Source organism: Mus musculus, chromosome 18, assembly GCF_000001635.26.
Source record: "Mus musculus strain C57BL/6J chromosome 18, GRCm38.p6 C57BL/6J".
NCBI classification, from domain to species: Eukaryota; Metazoa; Chordata; class Mammalia; order Rodentia; family Muridae; genus Mus; species Mus musculus.
In genome coordinates, this window is record NC_000084.6 from 64497993 (window position 1) to 64516873 (window position 18881).

General features: G+C 44.1%; 1 protein-coding gene across 5 annotated transcripts; it reads right to left on the reverse strand.

The window, feature by feature from the left end:
* Positions 1 to 1662: 1662 nt before the first annotated feature.
* On the reverse strand, positions 1663 to 18523 carry Nars (asparaginyl-tRNA synthetase). 5 transcript variants are annotated; one of them, NM_027350.4, is made up of 15 exons: positions 18424 to 18523; positions 17334 to 17413; positions 13992 to 14057; positions 13793 to 13885; positions 13619 to 13708; positions 12461 to 12539; positions 11253 to 11323; positions 9780 to 9866; positions 7165 to 7386; positions 6856 to 7055; positions 6346 to 6481; positions 5516 to 5629; positions 3752 to 3883; positions 3311 to 3442; positions 1663 to 2657 (listed from the first exon to the last, which is right to left on the reverse strand). In NM_027350.4, the coding sequence occupies exons 1-15, from the start codon at positions 18431 to 18433 to the stop codon at positions 2526 to 2528; spliced, it is 1644 nt and encodes a 547-aa protein (NP_081626.3). In that variant the 5' UTR covers positions 18434 to 18523; the 3' UTR covers positions 1663 to 2525. The 5 variants fall into 5 exon arrangements, with proteins under 5 accessions (NP_081626.3, NP_001363951.1, NP_001136422.2 ...); NM_001377022.1 differs by having other exon boundaries at positions 9780 to 9860; positions 17334 to 17416; NM_001142950.2 differs by having other exon boundaries at positions 17334 to 17416.
* Positions 18524 to 18881: the final 358 nt, after the last annotated feature.

The window sequence follows — 18881 nt, forward strand, 5'->3', positions numbered from 1 at the left end:
GATTCCTGTTTTGTGGTGGTTTGAATACGTTTGGCCCATGAGAAGTGGCACTATTAGGAGGTGTGGCCCTTTTTGGAAGAAGTGCATCAGTGTGAGGGTGGGCTTTGAAGCTCCACCCAGGGTGGAAGTCAGTCTTCTCCTAACTAGTGGCCTTCAGATCAAGAGTAGAACTCTCAGCTCCATCTCCTGTGCCATGCCTGCCTGCATGCTGCCATGTTCCCGCCTTGATGATAATGGACTGAACCTCTGAACCTGTAAGCCAGCCCCAAATAAGTGTTGTCCCTTATAAGAGTTGCCTTGGTCATGGTGTCTTTTTTTTTTTTTTTTTTTTTTTTTTTTTTTTTTTTAGTAACAGTTAGTTAATATCATCCTACCCTAGTTTTACTTAGGAAGTTTCAAAAAATATCTTGGCCTCATTCGTCAATCCAGACTCAGCTAGTCCAGTCAAACTCAGGCGCTGTCATTTATAAAATCACCAAGTAATTATAATACGCACCCAGTGCTGAACTGTTTGTTCTCTGTATTTAAGAAGATATTTTTAGGAATTGTTACACATAGCAAGGTGGGCAGAAGATAAAGGAGAAATCTGAATTGCTAAAAATGGTTGAAGGACTTCTAAGAAAAATGAATAGTTCGACCAGGTGCTTCTTGGCATACAATGAGGTTACTCCTCCAAAGCCCTAGCATAAGCTGAAAGTATCATGGGTAGAAAATATACTCACTACACCTTATATAAAATCATAGTGTGGCCTAGCCTATCTCTACAACATATTCAGAGCACTGAGGAAGAGTGAGCAAAACCCTCTACCATACGGCATATTTTATAAAGTATTTAACACCCGTAGTTTGTTGACTCTTAAAGATTAAAAGCAATATGCTTTATGGGCCAATCTTTGATATCACTGACTAACTATCCTAAGCTGGGCAGCATTTGCAATTTGAATTCCTAGAGGACTGGCTTCTCACTCCTCTGAGCAGGTCTACTTCAGAAGGCCAAGTGGAGGTTTTTGGTGGGACCATCAACAGGCTTCTGAGAGGAAAGAGGGAGGAGATGCGGACCTAGTGAGGAGAGCAGGAATTAGAAACTGGGCTGTCTGCAAGCTGCTCCTTGAAAGGGGTGAGGGATGGCTTTTGTGATCCTGAAAGTAGAGCAAGAATCTCAGTGAGACAAAGTACACATGGATGGGGCCTGTGGTCACTCATGGTCAGGCCTTGGGTCCCATAGTCTGATATCTTTCTTATCCAATCCTGGTTCTCTTTGTGTTTTAACTATCAACCTATTTATACAATTTACATAAAATTCAAGGTAAACTGAGCCTAACCTCAACCCTTCACCAGAGTGAAGCCTACTGCTAAGACTGGGCACAGCTTACTGCTTCGTCCAGGTACTAGGTCACAATGGCCCGTTTCCATCAGTCATTTACTGACTTGAGAACAGTAGGGAATTTAATGTATTTAAAACTAACAACTAAAAAGTACAAAAAGTTGTAACTAGGACCCAAGCATCCGTCAAATTTTAAAAAACTCATTCTGTCACTATCATGAAACTCTAATAATAGCAACTTCAGAATCCAATAATTATAACAAATAAAACTGTCTAAGATTTAAAATGTGAGTCAGAGATGGTCAACATTGAGAAAATAAGTCAGCAAAGTGTTTTGGTTTGTTTTTTAACCACTGCTCATTTATTGGTTAGTGGGATACAGCCCATTAGAACACACGGCATGCATCTGGGGAGAGCAACTGCACTTCAGCCACTGGTAGCCCTGCTGAGTCGGCAAGGCAGTGCAGATGGCACCCAAGGACCAGGCAGGGATGACGTAGCTGTCTACGGTGGCTAAGATTCAGGTGCAAAGTCTTTGCAAACAGATTTACTTTTGTTACTCAGGAATTACAAAGAGGGAAGCCCCATCTGCCCCGTTCTTAAACTAAAGGCTAACGGGGTTGGAATCATTTGAATAACCCACCATCCAATCATGTTCATTGCAAATTATAATCCATTTCCCCTTCATTAATTTCCCCTGTCAACTCATACCCCTCAGAATTATAAACACTATATGAATAAGGAAAAGACTAACAGTGAATGTAAAGGGCTATGTATTTGACTCCAGTATCTTTTATGTCAAACAGCCAATTTCTCTTTTAGATGCTTGAATTCGAGAATCCCAGCGACACTTAAAAGGACAAAAAGATGGAATTTTACTGGATGTCAGACCATAATTAAAAACTGTATAATCATGTATGGTTTATTTAATACAATGATTGTAACCTATAGCACAATAAAATATCTCCATACTAAAGAGTGACATGACATATATTTCCTCAAAATTTTGTAATGAGTATATTCATTAAAGGAGCATCAATGTCACTTGATGTTCAAGTGATACCTACTGCTTTTTCTGATAATGGGAAAGTCAAGAGAAAGCTACTACCCCCAACAGGAAGTCAAGGGACGATTTGGGCGTTTGTTCTTTTGCAGAGGCAGTCTTAACTTTTCATTTCCTTCGTGCTTGAGGGCCCCATGGTTATGGCCTGCAGCGCTGGAGAAATCGAGGGTACAGGCACACATCTCGGATGTGATACCTGTTCAGAATCCAGCTAAGAAATCGTTCCAAGCCCAAGCCATACCCTCCATGAGGACAGGTGCCATATTTTCTCTGTTAAATGAATGAGAGAAAGAGTGCTTATTTTAAAACTGTATCTAATCACATTAAAATTATTACTACGATGAGCTAACTTTCCACACTCTAACAGTTAGCTCACTGTAGTAATAATTCAACACAATCCACACGCCTTCATAAACCATGCAGAGAGGAACAGTTCAGTGAACCATCTGACAGGAAGAGATTTCACCTTTCAAACTAATTGCTTTGATTTTTCAGAGGAAAGTGAGAACAGTATTAGATGCTGGTCGGACCTAATAATTTATTTTTTTTTCAAAACTGCAGTAGGAGCTAGCAAGGTAGCTCAGCAGTTAAGAGAACTGGCTGTTTGTCCAGAGGGCTTGCCACATCCCAGCATCCACATGGTAGTTCAATACTATCTGTAGGAGTGGTTCCAGATCTTAAGCCCTCTTCTGGCCTCTAGGGGCACTGCATGTGAAACAAACATGCATTCACATCAAACCCATACCCATTCACATCAAAACAAAAACAAACTGTAGTAGATACAGAGCTTTACAAACGAAACTGACGTATAACTGGGCTAAAGACAAAAATGGCAATATCCCAATGCTACATGAAGCACACACAGCTCGTCTGATACCTGGGATTCTGGCCTCCTAAACCTTAAACTATTGTATTGCTTTTACCTGATCTGTATACCAGTAGTAAGGAGCGGGGTCAATCCCTTCCCTCTTATAGCCTTCGAGAATCTCCTCACTGTCCCAGGAGCGCATCGAGCCACCTACAATCTCACCAACGTTGGGCATCAACACGTCCACCTTGAAACAGTAAGTTGAAAAACCCACAATTACCACCACTCTACCAGACACAACTGCGAGGCTTTAGGGAAATTACATATCATATCAAGCTGCTAACTTGAAAGGAAGCTATGTGACTACGCAAAGTTCAAGTAGTACTCATGTTCTTTAACGGAACATGTCAACTGTTACCAGGGAAAGGATTGTCGCTTTAATTACTGTCATTCTAGATTCATGAATTACTTGCCACGAGCTATATCTTATCCCAAAGGACAGTTCCCAGACCCTTAAAAAGCAAATTTTCTAATACTCATGGAATCACAAACTGACAGATTCAGTAAGTCGAGGATCCTCAGGACAGCGCTGCATATAGAAAGACTTGATCTCCACAGGAAAGCGACACAGCAGGATTGGTTCATTAATGGTGTCTGTCATCAGTCTCTCAGGCGCTTCGGGAATATCCTGAGGTTAAACCAGATTTCATTAACATTTGAAACTGCAAAAAGAAAGCAGCTTTTTACCCTTCAGTCAGTTCCTATAATATACTAGAGAATGCAAAAGGACCTAGACCCATGCACATGTATATAGGAACCATTTATTTAAAAAAGAAATAAAACCTACTGTGGCTATCAAGTAAGCTATAGCAGGATCACCTTTTAACACAGCCCATGTGGGGTGCTGAGTGCTGCTCTGGACACCTAAGTCATGACTAGATACTGCTCTGACTCTTGGTCAGTGGCCAGACTCAAGCTTGCAAGCAAAGGCAATGAGGGTATGCTCCAGAATGTGACTGATCTGTGGAGTATCAATGACATTCATCTTTAAACTGTTACCTAAACTCCTTTCCTGTCAAAATAAGTCACTTATCCAATGGTAGGAACAGTCATAAAGTAAAGAGCCAACATCAAGTTTGTGTTATCACACCTGCAACAATAGCCAGGCAATATAAGATGACAAATCAAGCTAAATTAGTCTCTTTCAAACCACATCCCTCCAGAAACTGTATTCAAACCAGAACTCAAAACTCCTGTGCCAGTGAAAGCTGACTGCAAACTGGACAGGACTCACTGATTGTATAAGGGCTGAAACAGAACTGGGCAGTCACTGGCTCTGCTCCCTGAAGGTCTGGAGAGATGGGATGAAGTGGGGAACAGTCTTGATTTCTTACGTTGTATCTGTCTCCCACACTGGGTTCTGTATGAGGTGAACGCACACCCGGAAAAGCCTGCAGACTACTCACTTGCTCTAGAGCCCTGTGCTATGGGAGGGAGGAATGCACAATTCACACCAACACGCACTGAGAGCTTCCTGTGTGCGCTACCAGCCCTCAGCTGGTAGGAGAAGGTGTCACTTCATGGCAGACATGAGGACAGTTGGGTCACTAGCCTTCAGTTACATAGCAAGCTCAGAGAGAAACCCACCTAAGGCACGGACACATTTGGGCTCTATAGCTGAGGACCGTTTCACTCAATCACACTGAGTACTTTAAAACTTCAGTTCAGAATTATGCTACTCATCATAAACTGAATTTACAAGACAGCAAGGGCGATGTGTGGAGCTGAGACATCATTTGCTCTCAACATCAACCACTTCCGAAGCCAAAGCAAAGCTCTGTGGAGCAGCAGTAACTCATGGCTCCCGTGGGTGGGTGGGCACACGCACACACATGCGCGCGCGCGCGCGCGCGCGCGCGCACGCACACACACACACACACACACACACGCACGCACACGAACACACGTGCACTCTCTCTCTCTCACACACACACACACGAGCACACACACACACACGCGTGCACACTCTCTCTCACACACAGGCACACACACACACACACACACACAGCGGCAGAGGAATGATTATGATCGGTAAGGAAAAAAGGTGTTGTGCAAAAGAAGGAACTCAAATATTCTGAAAGGCCACAAAAAGACCCTGTTCTAAAGTGCACTCCATCATGAATCCAGACAATCCTAAGTAGTTTCTGCTACTATTATTGACTTGAGGGCAAGCAGAGGCATCCAGCATCAGGAAGCAGCCACAGCCAGCAACAGCTCACGCACACAAGCCACTCTGAAGCAATGAGGAAGGGACGCGTACATCTCCAAACTCGTAGAAAGTCCCGTCTTCTTTCTTGACATCATGCTCCTTCAGCCACTCAATAGCATCCGAGTAGTTCATCCTGCGGAAAGGCCGCTTGGGGGGTTTAAAGTTCTAGAGTAAAAAGAAGAGAGTGAAACTGTGTAAAAAGAAATATCCAGCCTTAAAATGCCTGTGAAGAAACGAAAGGGGGAGGGGGCTGGAGAAACGGCTCAGTGGTTGAGTATGGGCTGCTCGTCCAGAGGCCTCAGGATCAGTTGCCAGCCTCGACACGGCAGCTTATAGCCAGCTGTAACTCTAGTTCCAGGGGATCCAGCACCTTCTTCTGGCTTTCAGAGACACGGCATGCATATGCTGCACAGACATACATCAGGCAAAATATCCATCCGTATATAAATATAAATATATGTAATATAAAGTAAAAATACAAGCAGGGGATGTAGACCCTGGAGAGATGGCTCAGCAGGTAAAGTCCTTGCCATGAAAGCCTGATTGGTACCCGTGGACCAAGGTTGGAGGTGGGAGGAGGCCCAACTCCACGAAGTTGTTCTCTGCCTTCCACCTGCACCATTACACATAGAGTAACAATAAACTCTTTACCATAGAAAACAGTTCTGCAGACAGATTACTATTCGGAATGAGTATTTCAGATGAAGAAACACTTATCAACTAGCTGCCTCTTCTATAAACTAAAATACAGTCACTGGCAATTTACCAGTATTAAATATTCGAAACATTATTCACTTGGTTCACCAAGCCTCCAAGAATAGAGGGATGCTGTCTTCCCCAAAGACTGGGATCCTTTCATTTGGAGACGACACTACACCTACCGGGTTGAGCTCATACACTATGCTTGCCACTGGTGACTTCAGGACTCTGTCCACCACATCACACACTAGGTCCTCTAAACGGTTCAGGAGGTCCTCGAAGGTCAGGAAAGGACACTCAGCTTCCACGTGAGTGAACCTGAAGAACAGACACAGCTGAGCGAGCGCCGCTCCTACTTTACACGGACGCGAAGGTTTGACCCTCGGGGAACAGAGTGAGCTGTGGGTATCTCACAAGCCTCACTGAAACCTCACAGGAAAATCAGATTTTAGCTGTGGCCTAACGAACCGACCGCCTTTTCTTTCTGCTTTGGCAGGGTCTTATAATAGCCCAGCCTGGCCCTGAACATCTCATCTTCCTGCCTCTACTTCCCAAGTGAGATTACCAGCATGTGCCACCAGGCCCACTTCTCTGTGATGCTGGGGACTTAACCTTTATATGCTAAGCAGGCACTCTACCAGCTGACCTCTCCCCCCAGCCCAAGGAGCCGCTTTGGTAAGACAATTACATACTCAGCCAGGTGCCTTCGTGTCCTGGACTGTTCGGCCCTGTATGACTGGGCTATACAAAAAACATCTCCCAGGGCTGGAAGGCAGGTCTCCAGGTACAACTGTGAGGACTGGGTCAAAAACGCTTCTTCCCCGAAATAGTCAAGCTTGAAGAGCGTGGCCCCACCTTCCACCTGCGTCTGCACCAGTGTTGGAGTGGTAACCTGTTAAGGGGAGAAGGAGCAGACAAGTGTGCTGTGGCCATCACTTCCAAACAGCACCGGGACCATTTGCAAAAGGTGACCTGTAGCAGGCAGGCAGGCAGGCACTTACTTCACAGTAGCCCCTGTCGAAGAAGTGGTCCCGGAAACACCTGGTGATCATGGAGCGCGCTTTCAGGATTTTGGACATGTTCTCTCCCCGGATCATCATGTGCCGGTTGTTGAGCTGGACATCCACATCAGACTCCTCGTTGATCAGGTTATCAGCTCCTCCAGCCGGGGCCAGCCCCACCAGTTCCCAGAAGTCACAGCTCAGCTCATGGCCTCCTGGAGCCTACATGTGGAAAAAGCAGAAGAGAATAGCAGAGAGAGTGAGAAAGACAATAGAAATTAACAGCACTGAAGATGTTAGAGCCAAGTTTTTAGAAAGGTGTTAATTTAAGAACATTGTTAGTAGCTTTAGTCTCCAGAATTAGAGACCCAATAACTCAGTACTATAATTTTGCAGTTAATACTTCTTTCCATGAAAAAATACACATGCATTTTGTAAATTAAAAAGGCTGTGGTAGTCTGAATATGCTTGGACCATGGGACGTGGCACTAGGAGATGTGTCCTTATTTGAAGAAATGTGTCATTGTAGGGGTGGGCTCTGAGGTCCTATGATCAGACTCCTCCACCCAGTGCCCGTTCTCCTGGCTGCCTGTGGAAGAGAGTGTCCTCTTCTGCTAATTGCAAACCAAGATGTAGAACTCTCAGCTTCTCCAGCATCATGTCTGCCTGCATGCTGCCACTTCCCACCTCTAAAACTGTAAGCCAGCCCCAATTAAATGTTGTCCTTTATAAGAGTTGCCTTGGTCATGGTGTCTCTTCACAGTAGTGAAAAGCCTAACTAAGACAAAGGCATATACAAAGAATTATATAACTAATTCCATGACCTAGAATAACTAACTAATGACTATTAGCATGATGATTTATTTTTCTAGCATTTCTCTAAAGAACTAGTTAACACACTTCTCTATATTTAAAACTTAAACATGGAGCTTAAAAGCTAGTTCAGCAGTTAAGAGTGCAAACTACCAAGCCGGGCGTGGTGGCGCATGCCTTTAATCCCAGCACTCGGGAGGCAGAGGCAGGCGGATTTCTGAGTTCGAGGCCAGCCTGGTCTACAGAGTAAGTTCCAGGACAGCCAGGACTATAGAGAAACCCTGTCCGAAAAAGCAAAAAAAAAAAAAAAAAAAAAGAAAGAAAGGAAGGAAAGAGTGCATACTACCCATCCAAAGGACCAGAGTCCAGTTTCCAGCACCCACAGGGTGGCTCACAATTACCTTTAAAACCAGCTCCATGGCATCTGATGCCTCTGGTTTCTGAGGGCATCTGTACTTGTGTGCACATAACATATACCAACACACATATACACAAATTAAGTAAAAAAAAAAATCTTACATTTAAATGGAAAAGGTATTCTAAAAGCAATTATCTATTTAGAAAAAAATAATCAGAATTTTCCCTATTGACTCTATGGAAAGTAATTTATTCTAAAAGTCTCTCACTCATGGAGCATGTAATTATCTTGTTGCCAGCGGGACAGCAAGTAACACCATGACAACCACTCCGTTTGTAATCGCAGTACTTCAAGAAAGCTCAGTGAACACACATTCATGTCTATTGCAGGGCAGGCTTTTACATGAACGCTGGTACTAGAAGTATTTGCTCCCTCTTGTGGTTAATAGGCTACACTTGCAGGGTTTTTTTCCTAAGCAACAGTTACAACCTCAGTAGATATTTGAACTGTAATTAGCAACATGTAAATGTTATTAGAATAGATTACCTGCTCTTGGCCAAAGCAAAAATATATTCCAATGTTCAGTCCCCCTCCCTCCCTTTCTTTCTAAGAAACTACCAATTCCTGTTCAAAAAGTTTCAGTTTAGTCTAGTGTTTTCTAAAATTCTCGGAGTTTAAATAGGTTTGGCCCATAGACTCATGTGTCTGAATCCTTGGCTCCTGGGCAGTGGCACTGTAAGGAGGTGTGGCCTTGTGTCACTGTGGGGGTGGGCTTTGAGGTCTCTATGCTCAAGAAGCTCTGCTCAGTGTGGAATGGCTGCCTATGAAATTCAGTCCCTTTCTGCTGCCTGTGGATCAAGATGTAGAACTCTCAGATCCTCCAGCACCATGTCTGCCTGCACACTGCCATGCTTCCTGCCATAATGATAATGGACCGAACCTCTGAAACTGTAAGCCAGCCCCAAGTAAATGTTTCCTTTATAAGAGTTGCCTTGGTCATGGCATCTCTCCACAGCAACGAAATCCTAAGTAAGACAGTGGGCTAGCTGCTAGTGATCACGTGACTGGGTTTGTTGCAGAAGCCAGTTCAGCCCCATCCAATTCTACTGAATGCATCCTCTCACTTGGATGTGTTAGTTGTGTCATGGTAAGTCACAGCAAGAACTACATCACTAAAAGTAGCCTCTCTATCTTGAAATTCCCAACCTCCAGAACTACAAGAAAAATGCCATGAATTTCCTAGTCCGTGAGATGCTGTTAGAGCTGCAAAAGGCAGACTAAGATAAAAATATACAGTGTACATATTCTACTGGATATAGTATGTTGACTTTATAGTATTTGACACTTGTGTATTTATAGGACAACACCAAATGTACCACTACAGACACCGGGGAACAAACTATTAAACACCCATCATTTTTCCGCATGAGTTCAGCTCACTTACCTGTTTGCCCTTTGGAGTTAGGTTTAGTGTTCCGTACACCGCCACACTACTCTCGGTGGACAGGACTACTCCATTGTAACACTGACACTGTAAAAAGGTCAAAGTTCATATTAGCCTACCGAGGTTGATTTAAAATATTCTAGTAAAGGTAAAGGAATTGTTTACAAACAAGTTAATTTTGGTTTGGTTTTCTATTGGAGAGAGATAGGGTCTCATATAGCCCTGCTAACCTTGAACTTCTGACGTTCCTGCCTCTTAGAGAAAGTGCTGGGATTGATTATAGGCTGTGCTACCTTGGGTCACCACTGACTTCTAAAATTAGAGAGAGAGAGAGAGAGAGAGAGCGAGCGCATACACAAGCTAGCTATCCTTGAAGAAGGCATTAAGCCAGTGTAGCCATGCACCACACAGTATTTCTGTTAGCGATGGAGCGCGCTTGTATGCCCTAGTGATGTGATAGCTGAGCTGAGGACACACTAAAATGTGCTCAGTGAGACAGCTTACCAATGTACCTGTTGGACTGTGGTGTCATCAGTCAAAACATATGGCTGTATAAAAGCATATTTGTCCTCTTTACATGAACACAAAACGTAAAGGACACTAGCCCCACTACAGATTCCCACAGTCCATCTTTGACTTAGACAGACAGAGCTTCTATACACTATGATGACAAGTACATGTTGAAGTCATTACAGCCAGGCGTGGTGGCGCACGCCTTTAATCCCAGCACTTGGGAGGCAGAGGCAGGCGGATTTCTGAGTTCGAGGCCAGCCTGGTCTACAAAGTGAGTTCTAGGACAGCCAGGGCTACACAGAGAAACCCTGTCTCAAAAAACCAAAAACCAAAAAAAAAAAAAAAAACAAAATAAAGTCATTACAAGAAGAGAAGAGCAACTTGACAATAGTGGGATAAAGCTGCTTACACTTATAGCTGCTGATTACAGAAACGCAAGTGGGCGTCATGTACCTCCTGACATAACCAGAGGAACAGAGGCTCATTTGTAGTTGTGTGAAGGAAATAAAAATCTAATACTATCAGACATGACGTCCATTTGTAAAAGCAGCGCAAGCAGAAGCACGCTGAGTGAGACAGGCAGGGCCAACCAATCTCACACCGAGGCACACAAAGTAATGTTGCTGGGTTTTCCTCCCACAAAAAACTGGGGAGCAGAGGTAAGACACTGTTGTGAATATGACATCCAGGGACACAAACCAGGATCCACCATAAACTGGCTCTCTACACTGCTCTAAGATTTTATGTTTCAGAAAATTTCCATAACCAAAGTTTCCCCTCTAGCTTTTCTAAGGTATAATCAAAACGTTTTACATTTGCGATATACAATGGTTTTGCTACAGGTATCCAGTTAGCACAGTAAAAATGTAAAATAAGTACATAGCTCCTAAAACTCAAAATTTACAATTATGGGCCCTATTAAATACAATCTTACAGACATATTTAAGATAAAATACCTACCAAGTCATCTGACAAGACACACTGAAGATAACCCGTACCATCTCGCAACACCAAAAACATCAAATTCTTTCCTAGAAATGAGAAACAAAATTCAGCCAGTCCCAAGGACTCCAGAGCACTTCATAACCCACCCTCCACACGCAGCTCCAAGGGTAAGCAGCAGCAGTTCAAACCTCTCCATGTGAAGGCCCCAAGCCTACTGTTTATGTACTGTAGGCTCTAATCGTACAGTCTTTGCCATCCACATGACCGTGGACAGTCAGTCAGCTCTGAACTGAGGCAGACGCTGTCATATTTACTCTGAATCCCTCCAACGTGAAGAACAGTGCTGAGCACTCAGAGGGGCATAAAGATGTGAAGATACGCACTCACTTATATCCCATTTGTTCTTATGAAAGATGCGATAAGCACGTATAGTAAAGTAATAAAAAGGGGAAAAGTGCCAGGGTGAAGGTAATTATAAAGATCGAAACTAAGGTGTCAGAATGGGGAGACAGCTTGTGGTTAAAGTGCTTGTCACGCAGGCATGAGGAGCAGATTTCAGATCCCCAGGACCCATGCAAACAGCAGGCCAGGTGGGCGTGGTGGCCCCTGTAATCCCAGCCTTAGGAGATGGGAGCCGCCCAGAGCAAGCTGGTTAGCTAGACCAGCCACATATCAAGGAGCTCTGGGTTCCAGTGAGAGACCCTGCCTCAACCAGATACAGTGGAAGATGAATCCTGGATAACTTCAGACATCAGTCTCTGGCCTCCACGTGCATATGCCTCCATATATCTGACCACATACATTCAAACATGCATTCTCACACACCATACATGGGAGGGCAGGGGGCCAACTAGGATGCTAACGTAAAAAATAAAATAAAAACCGAGCACACAAAACCCCTGTGACCGTACTCTAGATGAGGATCTGTCCCTCTCAGACATGTCCCTGTTTCTCATTACATAATTAAAACTCAGTTTGAGGATGGTACACTTATTATACACCTCCTGGCCACTGTGGTTTCTAACAGGGGAAGTAACGTCTAAGTTTCAAACTTTCACAGTCATGTGGCACAGGAACAAATATAGGCTATCAATTATCACACCCCTTAAAAAGACAGTACACCAAGAACCCAAACCAACGTGAAGGAATGTTTCTCTGTCTTCTTCACCTAAAACCAGGATTATTGAAGATTATAAAGAGGGAAAGAAAACCCACCCACTCACCTTGCCTGCGCAACCTGTGGACCCAGCCAAACACCTTCACTCTCTGGCCTCTGTATCCTTCTAATGCACTAATCTTTACCTGTCAAATTTAAATGAAAACTATTTGAAACATGTCATTATTACAGGCCAACATTTTCACCAATATTCCATAGTCAAATGTCAGAAACAACCACTGCTGGGTATATGGCAGACATACTTAATGCCAGTATGTGTAAGGCAAGGCCAGGCAGGATTCGATGAATTCTGGGCCAGTCAGGGGTACATTTCTCTCAAACAACAACCAAACAACCAGTAACAACAAAAACTAAACCAAACAAGAAAACCCCCCACCATCACAATAATCAGTAAAAAACAAAACAAAAACCACCAAACCCAAAAAAAAAAAAAAAAATCACAAAACAAAATTGGGGGCAGTTCAGAATCACACACCTTACTATGCTGAATTTAAAAAAGAGAGAAAAGAAAAAGTCCTTTACCATTAGTGCAAATTGGCAATGAGAGATACCTAAAACTATCTCAGAAACTGTTACAGAAAATCAGTTAATAAGTGAATCCAGGTTGTCACAAGAGATGTGCCTGTCACCCACACTAGCAACAATCCCAGCCTCACAGTTGTAAACACCCAGACACCAGAAACCTAAACAGAGAGGACAATGCTGCGAAGAGGAACTGGGTGACGTGGGGAAGTAGCACAAGCTGACAAACACTTTGCCAGCAGGAACATTACTGGAGCCCAAGCCACACTCACTGCTGAGTCAGCAGTCTGCTTAGGTTCCAAAAAAACAAATAAACACAAGAGCAAACCTCCTTTCAAAGAATCATAAATGTTTCTGAAGTATTTGCAAAACTTTGTGAAAATTCTACCTTTTGACTTTTGGGTAAAAAAACAGATTCTAGAGAAGGCAAAATCATTTGCCTCAAACTACCCAGCACAGCCAGACGGTAGCCATCATCTACTGCTGGTCAGTAGGAGCAGAATCTACCACTCATCAGGTAATGTCTAAACTTCAGGACCAAACTGAACCTCTCTCAGCCCTCAGGACACTGTCTGTCTCCTCCTCCTAAGAAGGAAGACAGAACAACAGAACTTGTGGCTTGCAACCCACAAGTAGTGCAGATACAGCCGAGCCCACAACACCAGGAATGACAGATACTCACACAGGCCGGCTCTGGCAGGCTCGGGTCATTTTTAATAATAATTTTTTTTGCTTCCTCCAGGTTCTTTTCTCTTCGTAAGTTATCTTCTGCCTAATTTTAAAAATAACAGAATTGGTAAATACAGTTCTGGGTGTTGTAACTCTAAAAATGTGTAGTGGCAAATTCATCAGTCACCTCTTTCTTCTCCCTAGAGTCGTTCTTCATCTGTTCTCTGTGCCACATCTTTTTAATGTTCTTCATCTGTGACTTAGAAATAACATCCCATCTCTACAGAGAGAGCACAAAGATCTGTGTTATCTTCAATACCTCTATGTGCTCAGAAAACGTTATTTTTCACAAAACACAATCTCGAGAAGGTTCTGGTGCACCCTACCTCATTTTCCTTTTGTGAGTCCACATAAATGGTGGGAAATGGCTCTTTTCCAACTGTCATCAAAGCCTTGGGGAGGGGAAGAGAGAAAACATTCCAATATTATGCAATCTTAGTAACCAAAATCACACCTGGATTATGGATCTGAACATTACCAAGAGCCTAGCAGGAAACATCAGGAGCCGAGAGGCAAAGACCATGTCAGCAGGAAGACTCACTGAGCCTCCTGCAGGAGTTTGCTCTCAGAACATCGCAGATCACGCTACTGAAAATCCCAACCAGTTTAGCTACAGGAAGCAGCCCCTACCTCCACCCCTGTCAGAGAAGATAGTCAAATGGTCACAGGGACCAGCACAGCTATGCCAACAACAGGAGATAGGCAGCAGAAAGCAAAAACACTTTGCAAACAGTCTGAAAAAGTTAGAGACTTGTAAACTATCAAAGGCGGGACCTAAGACACGCAGGTCTGAAACTTTCAACAAAGTAAAAGCCAAGTTACACAGAAGACTAATCTCCATTCAATTTGAAAAATTCTCATGAGACGATTTTTTTCATCAATATTGGTTGCCATAGTTTGAATATGCTTTGCCCAAGGAGTGGCACTATTAGGTGTGGCCCTGCTGGAGTAGGTGTGTCACTGTGGGTGTGTAAGACCTTAATCCTAGCTGCCTATAAGTCAGTATTCTGCTAGCAGCCTTCAGATGAAGATGTAGAACTCTCAGCTCTGCCTGCCTGGATGCTGCCATGCTCTCACCTTGATGGTAATGGACTGAACTTCTGAACCTGTAAGCCAGCCCCAATTAAATGTCCTTTATAAGATTTGCCTTGGTTATGGTGTGTGTTCACAGCAGTAAAACCCTAACTAAGACACATTAGGCATTACTGTTTTATATATATATTATATATAATTTAGTAATTTATAGTTTGTGTGATTTAAGTTAGTGAATCTAAAAAAATTTAGAAATGCTAGTTATGCATTTATTGAATAAGTGTGTGTGGTCAGAGGACAGCTAGGAAAATCAACTTTCTCTTCTTACCACATGGGTCTGAACTCAGATTGTCAAAACTGGTAGCAATCGCCTTTACCCACTGAGCCATCTCACTAGCCCCACAAGGCCAGTCTTTAAAATAGGGTCTCGAGCGCAAAGCAGCCTTGCCCTTGCTGTGCAGCTTGAACCCCTGATCCTCCTCCCTGTCTTTACCTTCCAACTGCTGGAGTTACAGGTCAAAGACAAAGAGGAGTATCTTAGCGACCTTCAAACACTGTCTGAAAATTTCTCCAGTTATTACATCAAACAGGAAAAGAAGTACCTTATTCTCTCTGGCAATAAAATCTCAAGTTTATAAAGCCCGACCTTTGAGATCCGACCATGTAGTCTTTGCCTGTTTGAGCCCCGACCAGGGCTACTGTGTTTCTGTTCTATGAGCCATGCATCCTGACCTGCCTGGTTTCATTCCTCAGCCAAAGGCCAGAGGCCATAAAGTTACAAAAGTCAGTGGCTAGGGGGTTTAAGCAGTTAGGCCGATGAGGAAACATTAACAACATTTATTTAAGATTAGGTAAGAGCCCCCCTGCATACAAAACGACCACACACACTCACATACACATGCACGCACATGAGAAGCAGTCATAAAAAGAACGAAGGGAGGAATGCCCAAATCCCTAAAAACTCTCCACCCATTCCCGGAGAAGACACGCACAGGCCCTACTGATGCGTTTATCCTCCTCCCTGAGGAGGAGCCTTCCAATCCCCAAGGCTCGAGAAGATGCTCTGCAAGTTTATCTCCCCACCTCTGCTATTCTTGACCCTCTTTTCTTTCACTGTTCCAAAACCCAAGGGAACAGAAGCCCTGACCTTCTAGTGGAGCTCAGCCCCCCTTCATTATCTGCTGTAGAGCAGGAATGTGAATCTTCTGACAACACCAAGAGAATTCTCAATGGAAAGTCATCATGGGAGCATAGTCTCGCACCGTGTAAGGACGATTCAGTCAATGATGGGCTGCATGTCCAACTCCGGCCTCATCAGGCGGTCAGTGTGGAGGGTCACTGTGACTGCCCACATTCTTTGTACAGACACACCATCTCCCACCAACACACAGCTGCACCTGTAGAGCCTTGGAATCCATTTCCTTCCTCGAACTGTACACCGATACTCATCTTTAATGTCAGAGACAGGAAGAGCCTAACTACCGCTCCTCACAACTGAAGGGCACACCTTCACACTGCAACATTCCTCTTCCGAAGGTCTCTACTGGTTTTGGAAAGTCACAGGAGATACACCAACTGAGAGAGACTTCCCTCCAAGGAGTTAAAAAACATATTAAAGCATGACCACGTGGCCTGACCTTAGTAGAAAACACTTCAAAGTTAGAAGGATTTGATGACTGATACTGTCAAGCATCTAAAAACCAAGAATATTGGCCAAATATGGATGCACAGAAAAAGGAGTGTCAAGGTCTTGCTCTTCCAAGGAGGGGGCATTTAACCATCTCCCTTGTGGAGTAGCTATAGCCAGAGGACTCCAGCATTCCAGGTCAACATAGTCAATAAATACTATAGTGGGGACACCTTAACCTGATGCTGAGTCGAAGGATTCCTGGGACATGTGTAATAGACCACCTAGAATGAGCTAACCTCGTATGATGTCGTATGATGTCCCGAAGCCCCCAAAATAACAGTACATTAATGAAGTGGCATTTTTTCCCCTTAGGCATTCAGACTCATGAGTCTGCTTTAAGAAGCTAGTCCACTGATGGGTTGCTCGTATGTCGAGTTTTTGGGTCCCAAGGTCAAGATGGTATCTGTACTATGATAAAGCCATCGAGAGACTCACCCGGGAACCGGGTCAGTGTGATTCGAGTGGGACTCCTACTGTTACAAGAACTGAAAAACACAACCCAACAGAGAAAAAAAAGTCCAGAGATGAACTGGTATATATGTAAGTTTGGGCTTTGATCTACCACTATTAGATCTACATATGTGTCCACCCCCCTTACCTTCCCTTTTAGGGGTTCCTTTTCAAAACTTCATGTCTGAGACAAACCACTAGGTCAGGGAGATGGCTGCATGGGTAAAGGTGACTGCCTCAAAGCAGGATGGCCTGAGTTTAGCTTGCGGCTCAGAATTCATATGGCAGAACAACAGAACAAATGGTACGAACTGTCCCCTGACTTCCATACCTGTGGCAGAGGCACACAAATACTGCCCCCACCTCCACCCTGCCTCGCCCCGTGAACAAATGCAGTATTTTCTTTTCAAAGAAAGAATTAAATAAAATTCTTGACAAGTCATTCAATGCCAACACTCGCTACTAAAATGCAGAGCAGCTATCCTGCGGAGATTACCTTTAGGCCTGTTTTAAATGGTTTCTCCTTGGTTCCATCCCCGGTTGCGTCATTTCCTTCTCGGTCAGATACATACAGCTCTGCTGGTTTTTTTTTTTTTAAAACAAAATGAAAAGTTACTCGTCCCTCATCAGTAATGCTCAGACACTTAACAATGCAACTGCTTTATCAATTTTCTCTCTTTGCAAACAGAAATATCATCCCATTTGTAAAAACTCCCACAGTCCAAAAGAAGTCAACATATTTTCCCAATCTCCGAGTTTAAGACTATCCCACCCCCTAACACAATGAATTGCAAATCTGACTTTCCTATTTGATTTTTTTTTCATTATTTTAACCCATTCGCACTTCTCTCTACTTGGCTGCACAGCAACCAAGGCAGAGTTTTACAGTTCGTCCTAACTTTATTAGATGCTGTATCTTTAAAGTCGGAGTGACCTGGGGAGAATTCATCTAATCTTCCTGAGGTTACTTACTTCATCTATAAAATCAGGAAGACACTATACATCGTACAGAGCTGTACTGAGAATAAAACTGAACAAGCCCTGAACCAGGTATCCCAGTGACAGTGCACTGCGAGCAAATGAAAATGCTAGTTCCCTGTGCTTTTCGAAACAAATCACAAACTCTGGGGTTAAGCCGCAGAGGGAGGGCCTCACAACTGTGACATCGCCTCGGTCACTTAAATCTTTTTATTTTCACCGCTGCAGATCTCACGGAGAAAAAAAAAAAAAAAAAAAAGAGGTTGTGCGGAAATTAATTAAAAGCCTTACATCATTCCCAGAAGAACGACTTAAGAATTTCACATCTGGGGCTTCACTAGGTCCCAGACCCTTGCAGCGCCCTAGCCTCGGCGGAATCACGAGACTTTCGCGGTGGGGCTGGGCTAGGGAGGCGGTGGCCGAGGGACGCACAGGGCTGGAGCAAAACCAGACCCGGACCACCGAGTCGGTGTCCAGGTGGCCCAGGTCTGAGGGTCTGGGGCGAGCGACCAGGGCCCCACGAATATTTGGGAGTGCGCCTACGCCGCGCCAAGCACTAAGAGAAGTTCTAGAATTCGGCCGGAACCCTTCCGCCGAACCTCACTCACCTAGAACCATCTCTGCAGTCCCCCTAATCACCTCCGAGGACATAGACACTGCACCACCGCCGCCTGCTCACCCCAACGTGCACTGAAGGCTTCCTTGACTGAGGCGTTGCATCAGATCACCTAGAGCAGCGGTCGCGGATATGAGTCAGCGGAACGTCGGGCATCCATTGGCTAGACGAGATGGGCGAGTGACTCAGCGGCCGCCATTTTTAGTCAGGGAAGAGAACACTTCCGGTTCGAAGACCCTGGGCGGGGTGCGGTCTCTGGGCTCGGGAGACGGAACTGCAGGTCCCGGGTTGGGTTGCGCAGCTGAAGAAGTCAGTCTCCCTTAGTTCCCAGCCCCTGCGCCTAGCTGAACGCGTTGCAGGTTCTATTTTTGAGAAATTCAACCACCATGGGGGAAAAGGGGAATTTTTTATTTTAGTTTTAGTTTTTGATTTATATGTATGAGTGGTTTG